Below are 16,448 nucleotides of genomic sequence, written 5' to 3'. Positions count from 1 at the left end.
CGAGGTACCACTGTAATTTACGTGTTCCCCCGCATGCTAGAATTGATTGAATTATTTTCTTTACATCTGCATTCCAGATACTAATTTCAATTACATTCCTGTCACGATAATAATCCCATATACAACAACTGCAATATTAATTTCTATTCGTATTGACACATTAAATGGTTTATGAAACTACAAGTGAGGCACTCAAACTATGTCCTTGTTCTTCCTGTGTGTGACAATTATTCTGTCCATAATGTTTCTTCCTGTCCCTGTAAAATGCTGTGTCTGTCTTTCCTGGTTGTTGTTGTTCTCCATCATGCCCATTGTTGTTTCAGAAATGCATATTCCATATTAACTTAATCATTTATTCATCTACTTTAAGTGCATACTCTTATAAAACTGCAGGTTATTACAATAGTCCTGCCAGTGTTCTTACCTGTTTACAGTTTGTTTGTAAATATTCAGTTGGGCAGCCCACCTTTGAGCAGCTTCTCAGCTCAAAGGCTGAGGGGCTCTCCTTGGTCCTGGGGCTCCTTCCCTGACCTGGGGTACCTTCCTTCTGCCACAGGTGGGCCTGGACCAGCAGACGGTGACCTTGGTCTGCACCAACCGCAGGAAGCAGTTCCTTCTGGACACGGCCGATGTCACCCTGACCGAGTGAGTAAAGCGCCAGCCAGGCATGCCTGCTCCCTTCCTGGCACCTTTATGAGGCAGCTGCCCGCTTTGTGGCCTTGGGTGCTCTTGCCCTGCACAAGGCAGAACAGTGTGCCAGCTGGGGGTGCAGAAAGGGACTGGCCCCACATTTTAAGGGCTCCTCCCTTATCAGTTTGCTCCTGGGATGGCCTCAGAAGAGTCTGCTGGCTGCAGTAAGACTGTATTTTAACAGCATCTAAATGCTATTAAGGGGGGACAGGGAGGATTTCAGTAAATTTCTGAGCACAATTCAAAGTGGCGGTGCTGACTTTGAAAGCCCTAAATGGCCTCGGCCCTCTGTACCTGAAGGAGCGTCTCCACCTCCATCCTTCAGCCCTGAAACTGAGGACCTCCTGGCAGTTCCCTCCCTGCAATAAGCAAAGTTACAGGGAACCAGGCAGAGGGCCTTCTCGTCCCTGTGGAACGCCCTCCTTTCAGATGTCAAGGAAATAAACAACTAGCTGACATCTGAAGGCAGCCCTATATAGGGGAGTTTTTAATGTTCATTGTTTTCCTGTGCTTAATGTTTTAATTGTTGGAAGCTGCCCAGAGTGGCTGTGGCAAACCCACTCAGATGGGCAGCATGTAAATTATTATTATTATTATTATTAGATCAGCTTTGGTTTTCTGGCCTGATCCCCCATTTCTGGGAATGAATCCTCACCCCCTGACTCCCGCTTTTGCCCTCTGTATTCCCCCCTCCCTCCCCCAGGTTTTTCCTGGTGTGCCTCAAGTCAGCCATGATCAAAGGATGCCGAGAGCCGCCCTATCCCAGCATCCTGACGGACGCCACCATGGAGAAGCTGGCGCTGGCCAAGTTTGTGGCTCAGGAATCCAAGCGGGAGGTGAGGAGGGCACTCTGGGCCATTTTCCAGCCAACTGCAGGCAGTTTAAGTGCAAGCCTCCCTGACCTGTTTTCAGCAAGGGGAGAACATGAGAACATGACTGCATGTTGCAGAAGGATCAGATGGTCCTCGGGATCAGAATGAGAACGGCAGGCCTGCTCCACTTTTGCACTGCGTCTAAGAGAATTCGATATGCAATAGCGGGGGGGGGGCTGTTTTCCCAAAGCCACACCCACCTGTCAGTCAGCTGACCTCACCAGGTGACATCAGCTGGTTGGCAGGTCAGTCCTGCTGGGTTCTGCTCCACCAGGGAGTTCCCCATGAGGAGTGTTCCCCCTACAGAGAACAGGAGCCAATCCTCCACTCATCAGCTGGTGAACAGAGAGTTCAGTCCTGCTGTCTGCTGCTTTGCCAGCCTGTTTCCTGCAGGAACACCCTGGTGGGCAGGGGTCACATGACATCATAATGACATTGACGGGTGGGTTGGGGGTGTTGAATGTGCCAAAAAGGTTCCCTGCCTCAGCTGTGAGGGAAGAAGAAGGAGACTGTCTTGGTCTCTGCCAGTTTTTCCACCTGGATACTTAGCTGCTGCTGTCCTTCTTCCCCACAAATAGGATTGGTTCGGGGTCCCCCTAGCATTTCAGACCCTCTCCCCTCCCCCCCCACCAAGGGGCCATTCAGGCACCTGCCCTGCAGGGACTTCATCACAAGCTCCTTCCTCCTCCCCACCCCCAGTGCTATGAAGCTATTAACCCTACTTGTGGGTTGGGGCGGGGTCTCCTTCAGATCTCGGATGTGGTGGTCCGCTTCTACGGCCTGATCCACTGGGAAGACCCCATGGACGAGACTCTGGGGCCAGCCCCCTCGGACTACATGCTAACCGAACATCCCATCACAAAGGAAGGTGTCCTGAGCTACAAGGCAGGCACCAACTACCTGGGCAAGGAGAACTGGAAGACCTGCTACGTGGTGCTCAGGTGAGAGAGAGACAGGATTCCCGAGTGAGCAAGGACAGGAGCACAAAAGGCTTCGGATCTTGAAATATGGGTCCCCCCAACAAAATTTAAAATTCGGCTTTGTAATTCGGAATTTATGTGATGTGATTTAATTTGATTTGATTGGCCGGTTAATAAAAATTATTATTAAAAAAAAAAAGGCTCAGAGCAAGCGCCATGGGCTTGCTTCTCTTGCTGTTTGTGCCTCCAATGTGCAGCCCCCTTTGCCTTCCTAATGACCCCCCCCGCCCCGTCAGACATTGTGCCCTGCGACTCGCATCAGCACCAAGCTGCACAGCTGATGCAGCAGCTGCTGTGAGTGGCCACCCTTTGCCAGAGTGATTGAGCTCCCCAGCTTGAGTCCTGAACACAGGACAGGAGAGCATGACAAAATCGGCTCTTGCATTTTCCCTCCACAGCAACGGCATCTTGTACCAGTACCCGGACCGTGCGGACGTCACCCTTCTTCTCTCCGTGACCATGGGGTGAGTTTGCCCCACGAGGCAGGAGTCTTCCAGATCTTCCCTCCTCCCCACCCACACCCACCCCACTCACTCGCAACCCTCTCTGGCCCTCCTTGCAGTGGGGAGCAGTGTGGAGGGTGCCGGAGGTCCAACGGGACGGACCGCCCCCACTCCTTCCAGGTGATCCTGACCGACCGACCCTCCCTAGAGCTGAGCGCTGAGAGCGAGGAGGAGATGGCTGACTGGATGCAGTACCTGTGCCAGGCGGTCTCCAAAGGGGTGAGAAAGAGCTCTGCTTCCAGATGAGACCAGTATGACTCACAGGGGTTGCCGCTTATGAGGGGTCCAAGGCAGCCTGGGCTTCTGTGGCCCCACAAAACCACTTTTGGCCCTTATCAGTAAAGGGGGTAAAGGTAAAGGGACCCCTGACCATTAGGTCCAGTCGTGGCCGACTCTGGGGTTGCGGCGCTCATCTTGCTTTATTGGCCGAGGGAGCTGGCGTACAGCTTCCGGGTCATGTGGCCAGCATGACGAAGCCGCTTCTGGCGAACCAGAGCAGTGCACGGAAACGCCATTTACCTTACCACCAGAGTGGTACCTATTTATCTACTTGCACTTTGACGTGCTTTTGAACTGCTAGGTTGGCAGGAGCAGGGACCGAGCAATGGGAGCTCACCCCGTCGCAGGGATTCGAACCGCCGACCTTCTGATCGGCAAGTCCTAGTCTCTGTGGTTTAACCCACAGCGCCACCCGCGTCCCTAGTAAAGGGGGAGACCTGCTGAAATTAATGACTGCAAGTTAGCCATGTCCATTAACTTCAGTGGGTCAACTCCTGAGCAGAACTGGAGAACCAACACACTCCATATGCCAGAGCTTTCTAAACACTGTTAGTGTGTCAACTGCAGTGTGTAGGTGTGTTGCGCAAACTCTTGCCGGGCTAGAAAGGGGTTAGTTTAATTTGCTAATAAAACTGATTTGCTGTTTTGTGAACGGATGCATGTCTAAAAAGTGTGTGACCAACATGAAATGTTTGGAAATCTCTGCCTTCTTCCAGGTGGTCCCCCAGGGTGTGGTTCCTGCCCCCTGTGTCCCTTGCTGCCTGGTGCTGACAGATCAGAAACTCTTCACCTGCCACGAGGACTGCCAGACCAGCTTCTTTCGCTCGCTGGCCACAGCTGAGTTGGCGGATGTGGTCTCTGTCTCCACAGAGGCTGGCCGGGAATACTGTATCTTGGTGAGTATTTGGGCGACCTGGGGGCATGTGCCACATGGGTGTGTCCAGCCAGCAGTGGCTACAGACACCTTATACCAGATCTTACCATCAGTCCACCTAGCTCAGCATTGTCAGCAGTAGCTGTCCAGGGTTTTGGGCACGGGCAGTGGCATAGCGTGGTGGGTGTAGGGGGGGCCGGCCACACCGGGCGCAACATCTGGGGGTTAGGGCTAGGGGGCACAAATCCACGGGTTAGGGGGCGCAAATCCATGGGTTAGGGGGCGCAAATTACTTGCCTTGCCCCGGGTGCTGACAACCCACGCTACGCCACTGGGCACGGGACATTCCCAGGCCTACCTGGAAGTGCTGCCAAGGACTGAAGGTGCGACCTTCTGCATCCCAATCTGAGCTATGACCCTTCTCCTAAAGCATAAATAAACTAAGTTCTGAATAATGATTGGCATCCGTCTGTCTCGGAAGACACCTTTGGGAGTGAAGTCAAGCCATTGGAGAGTTACGGTGCCTGCTGTGGATGGAGAGACCAATGTGGGGAGACCTGTTTTATTGTAGGTGGGACAAATTTTGCTGCTGTGGGTGCACCATGGCAGGTCTTCTCTGTGTGCTCCTCCCAGCGGTCATTCCTTCTCTGGCCACTGATGAAGCCAACCTTCGTGACTCATTTGCAGACACCTTCCTAACGCAGAGTTGGTCTGCCGATGGGCCTAAAGGCAGCTCCGCATAGCGTACTTGGGGATCCTGCCATATTTCATTTTATGTACCACGACCAAGCCAGCATAGTTCTGAATAAAGGGCCGATTTAAATAAGAAAATAGGAAGCTGCCTTATACAAAGTCTGGCCCTGAGGCGTTCTCAAAGTAAAGGAAGGATTATACTCTGATTAATAAGAATACACACAGAGGCTTGAACCAGCAAGACTCTGGGAAGGGTGCGTATAATAACTCCGGCCCAGGTCATTTTATTCACAAAAGAACTGTTTACAGAGTGTTCGTAAGAACCAATCAGATTTCTTCTGAGCATTTCAACAAACCACGTGGGGACAAAGTTAAACTACCAAAACTAATTAAGCATGGTGTAAATAAAACAGACTACAAAACTACAAAGGAGTGCATTTGGCAACCCCGGGAGGTGATAAACAAGCAATATACATGATAAGAAGGATCATTATCACCTTTATGTGAAACCTGTTTCCTGGCCCTAAGATATATCAGAAAAGCTACATCAAAGAAACTGCCCACTGTCTTTGATGACCCAGGATGCCTGCCTGGCGAAGCAACTGGCAGTGTACGTGACTGGTCAAGAAAGAGAAATGGAACAGGGATGCAGAGGTGTGGATTGATCAAGAATCATATCAAAATAGTTTAAACCCAGTCAACGCAATGCTTTCATTGCTGACACAGATGACTTACTCTATATTTGTTATAATTCCTCATAGCAATCCCACCTGATCACTACACGGCCTGTAGTCTGTCTTGCTCATTATTGTCAATTACTAATGTGATAGGAATTTTATGGTCTTAGATATATGGCAATGTTCATAACCGCACATACATAGATCAACACAGGAAGGCCAACCTGGAACCATTTTGATTCCTAAACTGACCAAATGTTTTCTCTGCAAGGTCAAACTGGAAAAGTCTCCCCATTGTCTCTTTCCTCACAAATCCTGTCTTAAGGACACATTTAAGATATGATTAAGGTGTGAGCCTATGACCTGGCCCAGGAAATAAGTATTTTACCACTACAAAAGAATGGCCCGGCTCCCCAGGCAATCCAATCAAGTAACCTGCCAGACAGGAGATAAACAAGGACAAGAGAAAAACAACATTTAAATTTCTGTGATGTAGGTGGGATGTATCTGAGGGGTGGTCTTAGGTTACACCCCTTCTGTGATGAATGCATGTTTCTGGGGGTGGTCTTGATCTAGAGAATGGGAATTTCAAGAGTCTTTATAAGCCCTTGCACAGCATTTTTGTGGGTCCTCTTCCTCTCCTGCGTGTGAGCGGAGCACCCTGTTGCAACAGATCAATAAAGATCAAGCTTACTAGCTGCTTTGCTTCTCAATATTCTCTGGTTGGCCTCTGTTATTTTCTCCTACCAATAGGGAACCTATGTAAGGACTCTATATGGGCTCTTGGATACCCCATAAGGGAAAAAGGGCATATTTTTATTTACAACACTGATCAACATATCCAAAGGCTTAGAGTTGGAAGGGACCCTGAGGGTCATCTAATCCAGCCTCCTGCGATGCAGGAATATGCAGCTGTCCATTATGGGCAGCCTTGCAATTACCAGCACCATGCTCTAGCCCACTAAGCTATCCAGCTCTTCAGGGTTTTCAGACAGGAGGAGCCTATTCCCAGCCTCCTTGGAGATGCTGACATTGGAGATTGAACCCGGGTCCTTCTGCATACCAAGCAGGTGCCCTTCCCCTCAACTGATGTGTATCTTACCCTCTCTCCCTTCCTAGGAATTTGCCCAGGACCGCAAGCAGTACCTGCCCTCCTGGGTGCTCTATTTTAGCTGCATAGCAGAACTGGAGAGGTTCCTCCTGGCATTGGACACAGTGTGGAAAAGCACCTACCAGGTAAGCTGGCCTGGCTGTTGGCAGGCCTCTCTCCTCCCAGGCCTCTGAAAGGCAGCCAGGCTTTGGCTGCTCTCCTCCCTTTCCTGCACACTTGAGGCCCACACTATGTCTTGGCTCCTACCATGGCATTGCCATCAAACCATAGGGGTGTTTGTGCTGCTGCTGCTGCTGCTGTGAAAGGTAAAAAGGGCCTTTTGCTGACATCCTTCTGTCTCAAGAGACAATGGAGTGCACCTCCAGGGGTCAAACTGCTGCATTGGCAGCACCGAAGTGACCTCCCTGGGGCGCAAGCCTAGACAGTGTGCATGGATGTTCTGGGATGCCCAGATGACAAGACCCCCCTCTCGGCCTCACTGATGTGGAGCAAGCAATACATTTGGCCCCAGGGGCTTCAGGAGTTGCTGGAAGGAGGTGCACAAGGCACCACCCAACCAGTCTTAGAGATTCCTCTCTCCAGATTTGAGTAGGGTTTATTCCTTAACCATGTCTTCTCTTAAAGATATCCTACAAGGCACAGTTTTCCTTCTCCTAGTTGCAAATAAAGAGATCCAAATAATACCTGTACTGATGATATAAGGCTGTCATCACATTCTGATTCAGCGTATAGCAAGGGACCATGAGACTCTGGGCACATTCATCACTCCTTCCTCTTTTATATAATATGGCTTATTCAGACATAATGCACTGCAATAAAAAACCAAACAAATCTAAACAAAAACAGAGAAAGAAAAAGTCCTCTTTCACAGGTACATATTAATTTGTCGCACACAAAGGGGGGGGGGACTGTTCCAGCTCTCACTTGGGAGCTTACCTTTCTTTTTCCATTTTCCCACCCTGGGAGATCTTCCTTTCCCTTCATCCATCCATCCATCCATGTTAACCCTTCCTTAATCCTGAGTCGAGGACCACAAAAATTGCAAAAGACCAGAGCAGAACAACAACACAAAGAAAGCAGAGAAAGGGGAAAAGAAAAGAGAGCAAAGAGAGAAGAGTATTGAAGGAAATAATAAAGGAATAAAATGGAAAGATAAAAAGAAGTAAAAATGACTAGCATAGAAATATTTCTATGACTAGCATAGAAATAAATACCTTTTAGTAAATACCTTTTAGTAAAGTGACAGGCATGAAATACCTTTCCCTTATCCAATGCTGGGCCCAGAGAGTCCAGAGCAGCCCAGCACTGTTGATCAGATGAAATCAAGCATTGGGATGAAATCCAGCCCCTAGGATTTCCCCACCTTGGACCTGCAGTCACTGGCTCATATCAGCCTCCTCCAGAGCCTGCTCTGTGTTTCAGGATGTTGCCGTTGCAGAGTGGGATTTTGAGAGGTCTTTGTAGTGTCTGGAGGGCTGTCAGGAGGCAGAAGCTGAGGGTGAGAACCTTTGAGAATAATCCTGAAGTGCCACCACAAACAAAAGAAAAAACAGAAATACTATGTTCTAGAAAGCAAATCAATGACATCTTCAAATATCTCAAGGGCTGTCACAAGGAATAGGGAACAAGCTTATTTTCTCCTGCTCTGGAGGTGAGGACCCAAACCAATGGCTTCAAGTTACAAAAAAGGAAATTCTATGGAAAAGGAAAAGGAAAAACTATGTATGCCAGCTTGATTTCTGAGAAAAAAGTGGGATAGAAATACAATACATCAATACCATTTGAGTCTCTTATCTGTGATGAAGAAACAGCTATTGTCGCATCCTGTGGACCAGGTGGCCACAGGCTCTGTGGTTTGGCTGCTGGGGCTTTAATCAGGCAGGGTTCACCCTTCATCCTCGCCCAACTGCCTGTTTTTGGTCTTAGCAAGCCACAAACCTTCCTCTCTGTTTTGTCCTGACAGGTGGACCTCCTGCACAAGCCAATCGAGGACGCCTCCATCCGGAAGAAGTGCGAGGACGCTGTAAGCTTGATCCACAGCGCCTGGCAGCGGAGCGACAGCCTTTGCCGCGGGAGGGCTTCCCGGGACCCCTGGTGTTAGCCTTCCGGCTGGCAGGGAAAAACACGACTCTGCGGCAGCGCAGGCATTGGCCTTCTTCACGAGCCAGAGGCTGCTTGAAGTGGAGCTGGGCTTCCCAGCGGCCGCCTGGCTGCCAGCAGAATCCAGCTGGAGACGAAAGGGGGCCGTGTGGGTGACTGAGTGAGTGAGTGTGCACGTGTAATAATAGGCCGATGAAGCACTGCGATCCTCGAGCAACTTCCACCGGGCCCACCTTCTGCATCTGGCCTTCTCCTGCTACATCTCAGCTGGAGGTTATGGTACGAGGGCTGCCGGCAGCGGTGAACAGGACTGGCTTTCTGGCGCTCCGCTGGCAGCCCTCCCAGGGGCCTGGTGGCAAGGCCTCATCTTCGAAGAATACTAATCTCTTATTAACGGGGATGGGGTAGAGGGGCACGGGCCGGGAGGTCTGGAGCTGTTAGGATGAGGCAAGGTTGGGACGTGGCGGACACCCTGCATGCATTTCTCTTGTCGAAACGAAGCAGAAACTCGCCGGTCTTATTCCACTTTCGCCCCACCCTGAGGTACAGACAAATCTCCGCCTGCTGCTCTCCCATCTCTCCTTCGCCCCCCAGATGTTCTTGTTCTGTGAAGGGATCTCTGCCTGTCTCCAGCCCCTCTGCCATGGTCTCAGCAGGCTACTGGGCAAAGCTGGCGCAGCGGATCGGGCCTTTGCCATCTCTTCAAGGAAGCTGAGAAGGAGCAGCCAGGGTGGGAGTGGCGGCACCGGCAACTTCCTCTGCTAGGCCAGCAGGTGGCGCTCTGTCCCCAGGTTTCCCTGGGTGGAGTGGAGTTTCCCAGGAAAGGACCTGTTGTCAGGAGTGGGCTTTGACCTGGTCCAGTGAGATCCTCTTCTTCTCCTTGCCCCTTGCAACCAGAGAAGTTTCCTTTGGGGAGGGGGCAGTCTGCCCTGGCAGCTGCTGGTCTGTGCAGATCCTGCCTCTTCACATTCCTGTTGTTTTGCAGGAGGGGAGTCCCTCTGTGCCTGCCTCCCTCCTGGCTGGCTTTAGGGCAGTGGTAATGCTGCTGGGTGGGTGGTGCTGATCTGTTTATGCCAAGAGCAAATCTATAGGAAGCAGGGGCCGCATTGGTTATCCCAGCCATGATAAGCAGGGTTCGGGTTTTATTTGCCTGAGGAGGGTGGTGGTGTGTTTTTTTTAAGCTGTTGGTATTTTAAATTTTCTTTAACAGAGAAAAGACTTGCTAATGTATTATATGCGTTCATGCGGGGGTCTCCCCTCCCCCCAAGAGGTGGCCTGTGTGGCAGAATGTATCTGCACATACACCTCCCCCCTACCCTGTAATAAACACTCATTGGTTAATGCTGAGTCTGCCTGCTTGCCTGGGACATCAGGGGGTGACCCGAAAGCTCCCTGTAGCTCAGTGGTTCCCAGTCTTGGGTCTCCAGCTCTTTTCAGACTACAATTCCCATAATCCCTGACCAATGGTCTTGCTAGCTAAGGATGATGGGAGTTGTAAAGGTAAAGGGACCCCTGACCGTTAGGTCCAGTCGCAGACGACTCTGGGGTTGCGGTGCTCATCTCGCTTTACTGGTGGAGGGAGCTGGCGTACAGCTTCCGGGTTATGTGGCCAGCAGGACTAAGCCACTTCTGGCGAACCAGAGCAACGCACGGAAACACAGTTTACCTTCCCTCCAGAGTGGTACCTATTTATCTACTTGCACTTTGATGTGCTTTCGAACTGCTAGGTTGGCAGGAGCAGGGACTGAGCAACGGGAGCTCACCCTATCACAGGGATTCGAACCGCTGGCCTTCTGATTGGCAAGTCCTAGGCTCTGTGGTTTAACCCACAGCGCCACCCTTGTGCCGATGAGAGTTGTAGGGTGGTTTTATTTGCCAAGGCGGAGGGAGGACCAGCTTGCTCTTCTCTGGCAGTTTGTTCTCCAAAGGGACTTGACAAATTGTTCTCTCAGTTTAATCTTGGCTTCTGTTCTCTTGTCTCCTTCCTCTGTTGGTTACCTGTTTGTGCTTTAAGGTGAGGAACGGAGCCTCGGGTGTCATTTGGTAAAAAGGCCTCAGCCTGGGAAAGGACTCTGCCTGGGGGAGAGACTTTGAATAGTTGGTGCCACTCAGTGCAGACAATACAGAACTTGATGGACCCAGTGGTCTGAATGAGTGTAAGGCAGATTCCTATGCCAGGGAGGAGGCTGAGGCCAAGGCAATCCAGTCCATTGCCATGGGGGGGGGGGGAGGCTTTTCTAACCTTTGCAGTCCTGGCAGGAAGGGCCAACTTGTAGAGACCCCAAAATGGAAACAGACCTCATGTGCCTTTTGCACAGTAAGGCCTCAGGGCCGCACCCAAGAGCAGGAGAAGCTGGTGCCCCCAGATGGGTGCAGGAGGCTCCACAACCAGGGCAAAGGGCAGCCAGGGGTCCCTTTGCCCCCTCCTGTGCCCTAGTTCCCAACCTGCCTCCTCCTCGGCACCCTTCCATGTTTCTGTCCTCTCAGTGCATCTTACGCAAGCATCAGCAATGCCACACTCTCCCGAGACATGCTATTTCGAGCTGTTGACAAGAAGACGCCTCCAGACCGAGCCAGCTGCTCTTTTCCGGGCACAGGGGTTGCTGCCTGCCCTCTTTGGACACGTGCTCAAGACGTGCTCCTGCTCTGCCTCTGTGGAAGGGCCACGCATGCCCAGCAGCAGAGGCACTGTGTGCCCGGGGCAGGATTCTTGGTGCGTCGTTTGCCGAGATTCACACCCAGTGTCGGGACCTACCACTGCACTGCCATCCTTAGCCATCCTCTGCAGCTGGAGGCCATAAACGCCTCTCAATCCCAGTGGCTGAGAGTCGCAACAGTGTGGTGGTTGCCCTCAGTCTTCCTTTGGAGCAAACTGCCTGGCGGTGCATGCGCAACGCTGCTACATACAGCGCATGTGTGGCTGCGCATGCACCATACAGATGGCAGAGGGATCCTCCACTCGTGGCTGCAGCATCGGCGGAGGGATCCTCCGCTCACGGCAGCGGCAGCAGAGGAAACCACATGCAGTGGCGGTGGCGCAGTGGTGATGGCTCGCACTGCTGCACCCGGGGGCGGTGGGCTGAGCCCCGTGTGGGGTGTTCTCTTGTCACCCCCCTCAGAGATGACTGCCGCCCTTGCTCCCTTCCTCCGCCACTGCTTCCAGGCTTTCTTCAGATTCTTATCTATGTTTGTAGATAGGCCAACACACGGCCAACACACGGATTGCCTCACCATTATCAGAAATGTTAAAGCAACAGGCATTCCCTGTCAAATTCAAGACTCCACATAGGCCTCCCTGCCTGGCAAGTACATAATCCATTCCCATTTTCAGCTGCAAAATGGCGGCTCTACTTTCATCCAACTGTTGTGCAATAAGTCTCAAACTCTGGGCCGTTGCATTGGTTACAAGTTCCACTACTGCTTGCAATCGAATTATTCTGTTTAGATTATAAATAGGATCCCGTGCCCCTTGTATGAGCTCACCAGGATTCCAGGAGGCAGGATCATAATAGGCTATAATGCGCTCTGGCGGCCAATCATCAGTACCGCTCCAACTTTGGGTACTTCCTCCTGCTATATGAGAAATATCAGCATTCCTTCGTGTTCGCCTGGCCGAACTAGTGGGCATAATCCACATTGGTGGTAATACCCAACCCAAGAAACAAGTCCCACTCCATTTGGAAGGGAGTTTCTTGTATGCCCATTCTCCACATATCCACCACAACCATCGGGTCTGAGGTTTTTGGTACGGGGAATACAGAAGGCGAAATACCAAAAGGGGTAGAGAGTTCACAGTGCAGTATGTTAAATTGCCTTTTTCTGTCACAGTTATGTTCCACACCACTTTCCATGCATGAATAAAAGGAGGTGCACAGGGCAAGGCATTCCGAGTTCGATAGGTAGTACCGTGTGCCCAGGTATGACTATTCTTCTTATAATCCCAAGTATAGTGACAATGAGAAGAGCCTATCATGGGAGAATCAGCTGCATCTGATGATTTATGTACACAGAATTCCCCTTGTACAGGTATAACTCGTAATGGTTTAGTTGAGTTCCATCCGGGGAAATTCTGTATTTCAGTTTGGTGTGGCATTTCGCTTACCATACCAATAGCATCTAATGGTATCGGTAATAACGGCATACCTCCCTCTGAATCATCTGGCCCAAGAGAGCAAACAAGGCAATTGGTCCTATTTGCAACATTAGCTACCATTTCAGCTAAACCTACCCACATATTGTGGTCATGGCTGAATCCATATTTAGCCAATTTGGTCAGATTCAAGGACCCTTCCCCTTCCCAAGGGATCAGGATTAATAATAAAATCATGTTGATGTCTAGTATATGCATTCCTTCCACAAAAGATTACCTTATTATGATAGCAAATAATTATTAGCCCCAATATAATTCCCCCAGTGACAGAAATGGGGAACCACCAAGACCAAAACATATATCCCGAGGATCCCCAATGAGTAATATCTCTGATAATTGTTCCACAAGGGGGGGGGCAGTCAATCAATTGTATTAGAGAATCTTTCCGTTCACAGTCGCTGGTTCAGACGCTCCTCAAGCTTCAGGCGTGCGCAGGTCAGCCAGCTTCCAGGTTGTGGCTGCAGCAGGCCGGTCGTCAAATGTTGCCCGTGACCTAGCCCGTTCCCGGTAGGGCTAGATACAGGGGTTTTTGGAGAGAGTTAGTTTTAAAGGATTAGAGGGGTCACCTTTGCACGTCCAACTGCCTTCAGACTTCTTCAAACGAGAGTGATGAATCCAGGGGGTCACCTCAGCTACCTTCACCGCTGTTGGAGTAGAGAGCAAGACGGTGTAAGGTCCACGCCACTTAGGTGCAAGTGGATCGCGTTTCCACTCTTTCACCCATACGCTATCGCCAGCCTGGAACTGATGAATCGGCTCGGCAATGCTGCACGGCGTGCGCTCGAGGGCCCACCTGTTAAGAGAAACAAAAACACGGGAGAGAGATTGCACTTGTTCCTGTGTCACATGGTCTCCTATTTGTTTAAGGTCAGCTGGAATATCCTGAACAAAGGAGGGCGGTCTCCCATACAGGAGCTCAAAAGGTGACAACTTAAGTCTTTTTGTGGGTGCACACCGAACACGAAACAGTGTTATGGGTAACACATCTACCCTTCTGAGACTTTAGACATATTAGTGGGCTTCTGGCATGCCCTGCGGATACCTTGCACAAGTGTCTGGCGGTAGGTGGTAAGTCTGGCCAGGTGAATTGCATTGTTTGGATCCCAATTAGGATCTTCCAAGGGAAAGTTATCTTGGAGATGACGGTCAATATTATAAATATTTCCCGCTCTGGCCTGCTCACGCAAATATATCTGTGCCTTTTCAATTATGTCTCTCCTTTCCTCAGTGGTGAACAGAGTATTTAGGAGCTGGCGACAATCTGTCCAAGTAGGGCTATGAGTATTTACTATTGAAGTCACCAAGTCCATCATAGCCTGAGGTTTTTCTGCAAAAGATGGGGTGTGTGTTTTCCAATTCATCAGATCTGTAGTTGTGAATGGAATATATTGCAGGGTCGAAGTTCGAGGTGGCCGTGGTCCGGGTTGCCCATTAACCAGCGCAGGCTCCTCAAGTGCATCAAATACTCTTCTAAGAGGGGCTACTACGTGACCTTTCTCTTCACTTTGCTCTAGGGGCCTCAAATCATAGGGGATGGTATCTGTCGCAAGGCGTTCTTTTAGCAGCTTTATACGCCTGGCTGTATTGCTTGCTGACCGAGCAAGGTCTCCCTGTAACTTCTGTAACATTTCTCTGGGACTTGGATGTACAGGGGTTTGGGGTGGGCAATCAGTTGTTCCACTAAAGGAGACTGTAGATGGAGGTCTATTAGGAGTCACAGGTGGAATAACCACTTCTGCTTGGGCTTTATTATAGAACTCCAATGCCTCCTGAAGATATTTATCATAATCTATCAAGGAATCAAGCTCTGTGACTCCACTCCCATTATTCATTCCAGTTTCTTGCCTTGGGGTTACAACTGGTGGAGTGTTTGGATTAAGCTCCCTTCGATGTGGAGCATAGGGTGGAGGTGGAAGCACCTCTTCCTCTGGCCCCTCAAAAATGGGTTTGAGTTTATTTGGCAAGATTCCTTTCCTAGCTTCGGCTTTTACAGCCAATAATTTGCATCGTTTGACTTTGCATTCCCTTATCCATGGAGGATTTTTATTTAATGTGCTCAGCCAGGAATCTATATATGGAAATTGTTCTGGGCACCCTCCAGTTTCTTTGGCGATATCAGTCCAAAGTTTGCTTACTAAATTTATATCAAAGGTTCCCTGGGATGGCCATCCAGTAATTTGTTTTGGCCATTCTAGTTCACATAACGTTCTCAAGCGCTCTGGCGTCATTTTGACTCCATATGCCCCTGAGAAGGCTTTCTTAAAATTATTTAACATACACTCAAGAGGTGTATTTTCCCCCTTTGAACCCCCAACTCCCATTGTATGGCCCTGTGAAGTATCCACTCAGTCACTCACAGACGCGCTTCGTGGGTTTCCTTGCCTAGTGAAGTCGGCCTTACTAGGAACCGAAGTACTGCCCACTCCACACTCAGGTCAGCTACAGATTGCTCTGTACTTTCTCACACATACAATGCGCTGGATACTTCACCACACTCTACCTCCCAATTTCTCCCTTTCCCTACACCAGATCACCATCTGATGTACCCAACCACCTAGCGTACTCAGTTTCCCCTTACTGAGACGCAGAAGTTTGATCAAGACTTCTCTTCCTCCCAATTAATTGGAGGGCCAAAAATCCCTTTGTGCACTTACCCTTGGTTGGTTCCCTGTTTCCCCCGGTCCGTCGCCGCCAGTGAGCAGGGTATCAGACAGACGAGTCTTCTGCGTTCCCCCTGGAAAAAATTACCAGTGCGCGCTTTGGGTAAGCAGTTGTCCTCTCTCTTGTACCCTGCCCAGTAGGGCGAAGGGGCTGCGTTCCAGCAGACCACTTATCCGAGTCACAGGGCACCATAAAATGTAGCACCCTGCTTGTGGTTAACGCTTAGCTGGAATGAAATATTCAACGCAGCAATAGAGAAATTAAAATAGTAATTTATTTGTCAGACAAATAAATAAGAGGCTCAGTGGTACGTGGTTACCAAGCTCTGGCCTGGCCTCCTGCCATTCTGGCCAGCACTTATATTCCCTTAATCCAGCCCCCTTTGCTCCTCCTGTGGCTGCCTCTGTCCAATCAGCCTGGTTGAAATTCCTATTGGCTGTTTGCTAGAGCCAATCACAAAAGATACACCCACAAAAGATACACCCATTTCCTTGCCCTTATAAGGGAGACAAAGAGCTATATATAAATGACAAATAAGTAATAATATATCTTACATGGAATCTTAATTACCAGCTCACCTCTTGCCCTTCTTGCCCTATTGCCTTATAAAACAAATGGTTTAATCTTACATTTTATGTTCAACAGATGTCAAGGATCTTGAGTTTCACATCAACATTGAAAGATTTCCTTCATTTAATGTTTCTAAACAAAATGCCTGACAACTATATATCAAGACTGCTTAGATGGCGTCTTCTGTCTGGCAGGGTGGGGGGCTGGTGGCTGACTTAATTTCAGGATAAATACAACTCTTACAACCATATGAAATAAGAATCTAGCATTCCTTAAATCCTTTGCATA

General features: G+C 49.9%; 1 protein-coding gene and 1 long non-coding RNA gene across 3 annotated transcripts in view; one reads left to right on the top strand and one right to left on the bottom strand.

Moving 5' to 3' along the window:
* The window catches only part of PLEKHM2 (pleckstrin homology and RUN domain containing M2), a 33,252-nt gene extending 23,132 nt beyond the window's left edge, over positions 1 to 10,120 (top strand). For both annotated transcript variants that reach the window (XM_081870876.1, XM_081870875.1), the window contains 8 exons: positions 557 to 645; positions 1,394 to 1,526; positions 2,313 to 2,503; positions 2,941 to 3,006; positions 3,105 to 3,264; positions 4,041 to 4,220; positions 6,688 to 6,804; positions 8,643 to 10,120. In XM_081870876.1, the coding sequence (XP_081727002.1) occupies positions 557 to 645; positions 1,394 to 1,526; positions 2,313 to 2,503; positions 2,941 to 3,006; positions 3,105 to 3,264; positions 4,041 to 4,220; positions 6,688 to 6,804; positions 8,643 to 8,780 (1,074 nt within the window). In that variant the 3' untranslated portion in view covers positions 8,781 to 10,120. The remainder of the gene's footprint in view (positions 1 to 556; positions 646 to 1,393; positions 1,527 to 2,312; positions 2,504 to 2,940; positions 3,007 to 3,104; positions 3,265 to 4,040; positions 4,221 to 6,687; positions 6,805 to 8,642) is intronic.
* On the bottom strand, positions 4,727 to 8,620 carry LOC309347070. Its single transcript, XR_014158816.1, has 2 exons — positions 7,364 to 8,620; positions 4,727 to 4,999 (listed from the first exon to the last, which is right to left on the bottom strand). It is a non-coding gene; the product is annotated as an uncharacterized lncRNA (long non-coding RNA).
* Positions 10,121 to 16,448: the final 6,328 nt, after the last annotated feature.

This window comes from Podarcis erhardii, assembly GCF_964252035.2.
Source record: "Podarcis erhardii genome assembly, chromosome: 7".
NCBI lineage: Eukaryota > Metazoa > Chordata > Lepidosauria > Squamata > Lacertidae > Podarcis > Podarcis erhardii.
This window is presented reverse-complemented; position numbering and strand designations above follow the sequence as displayed.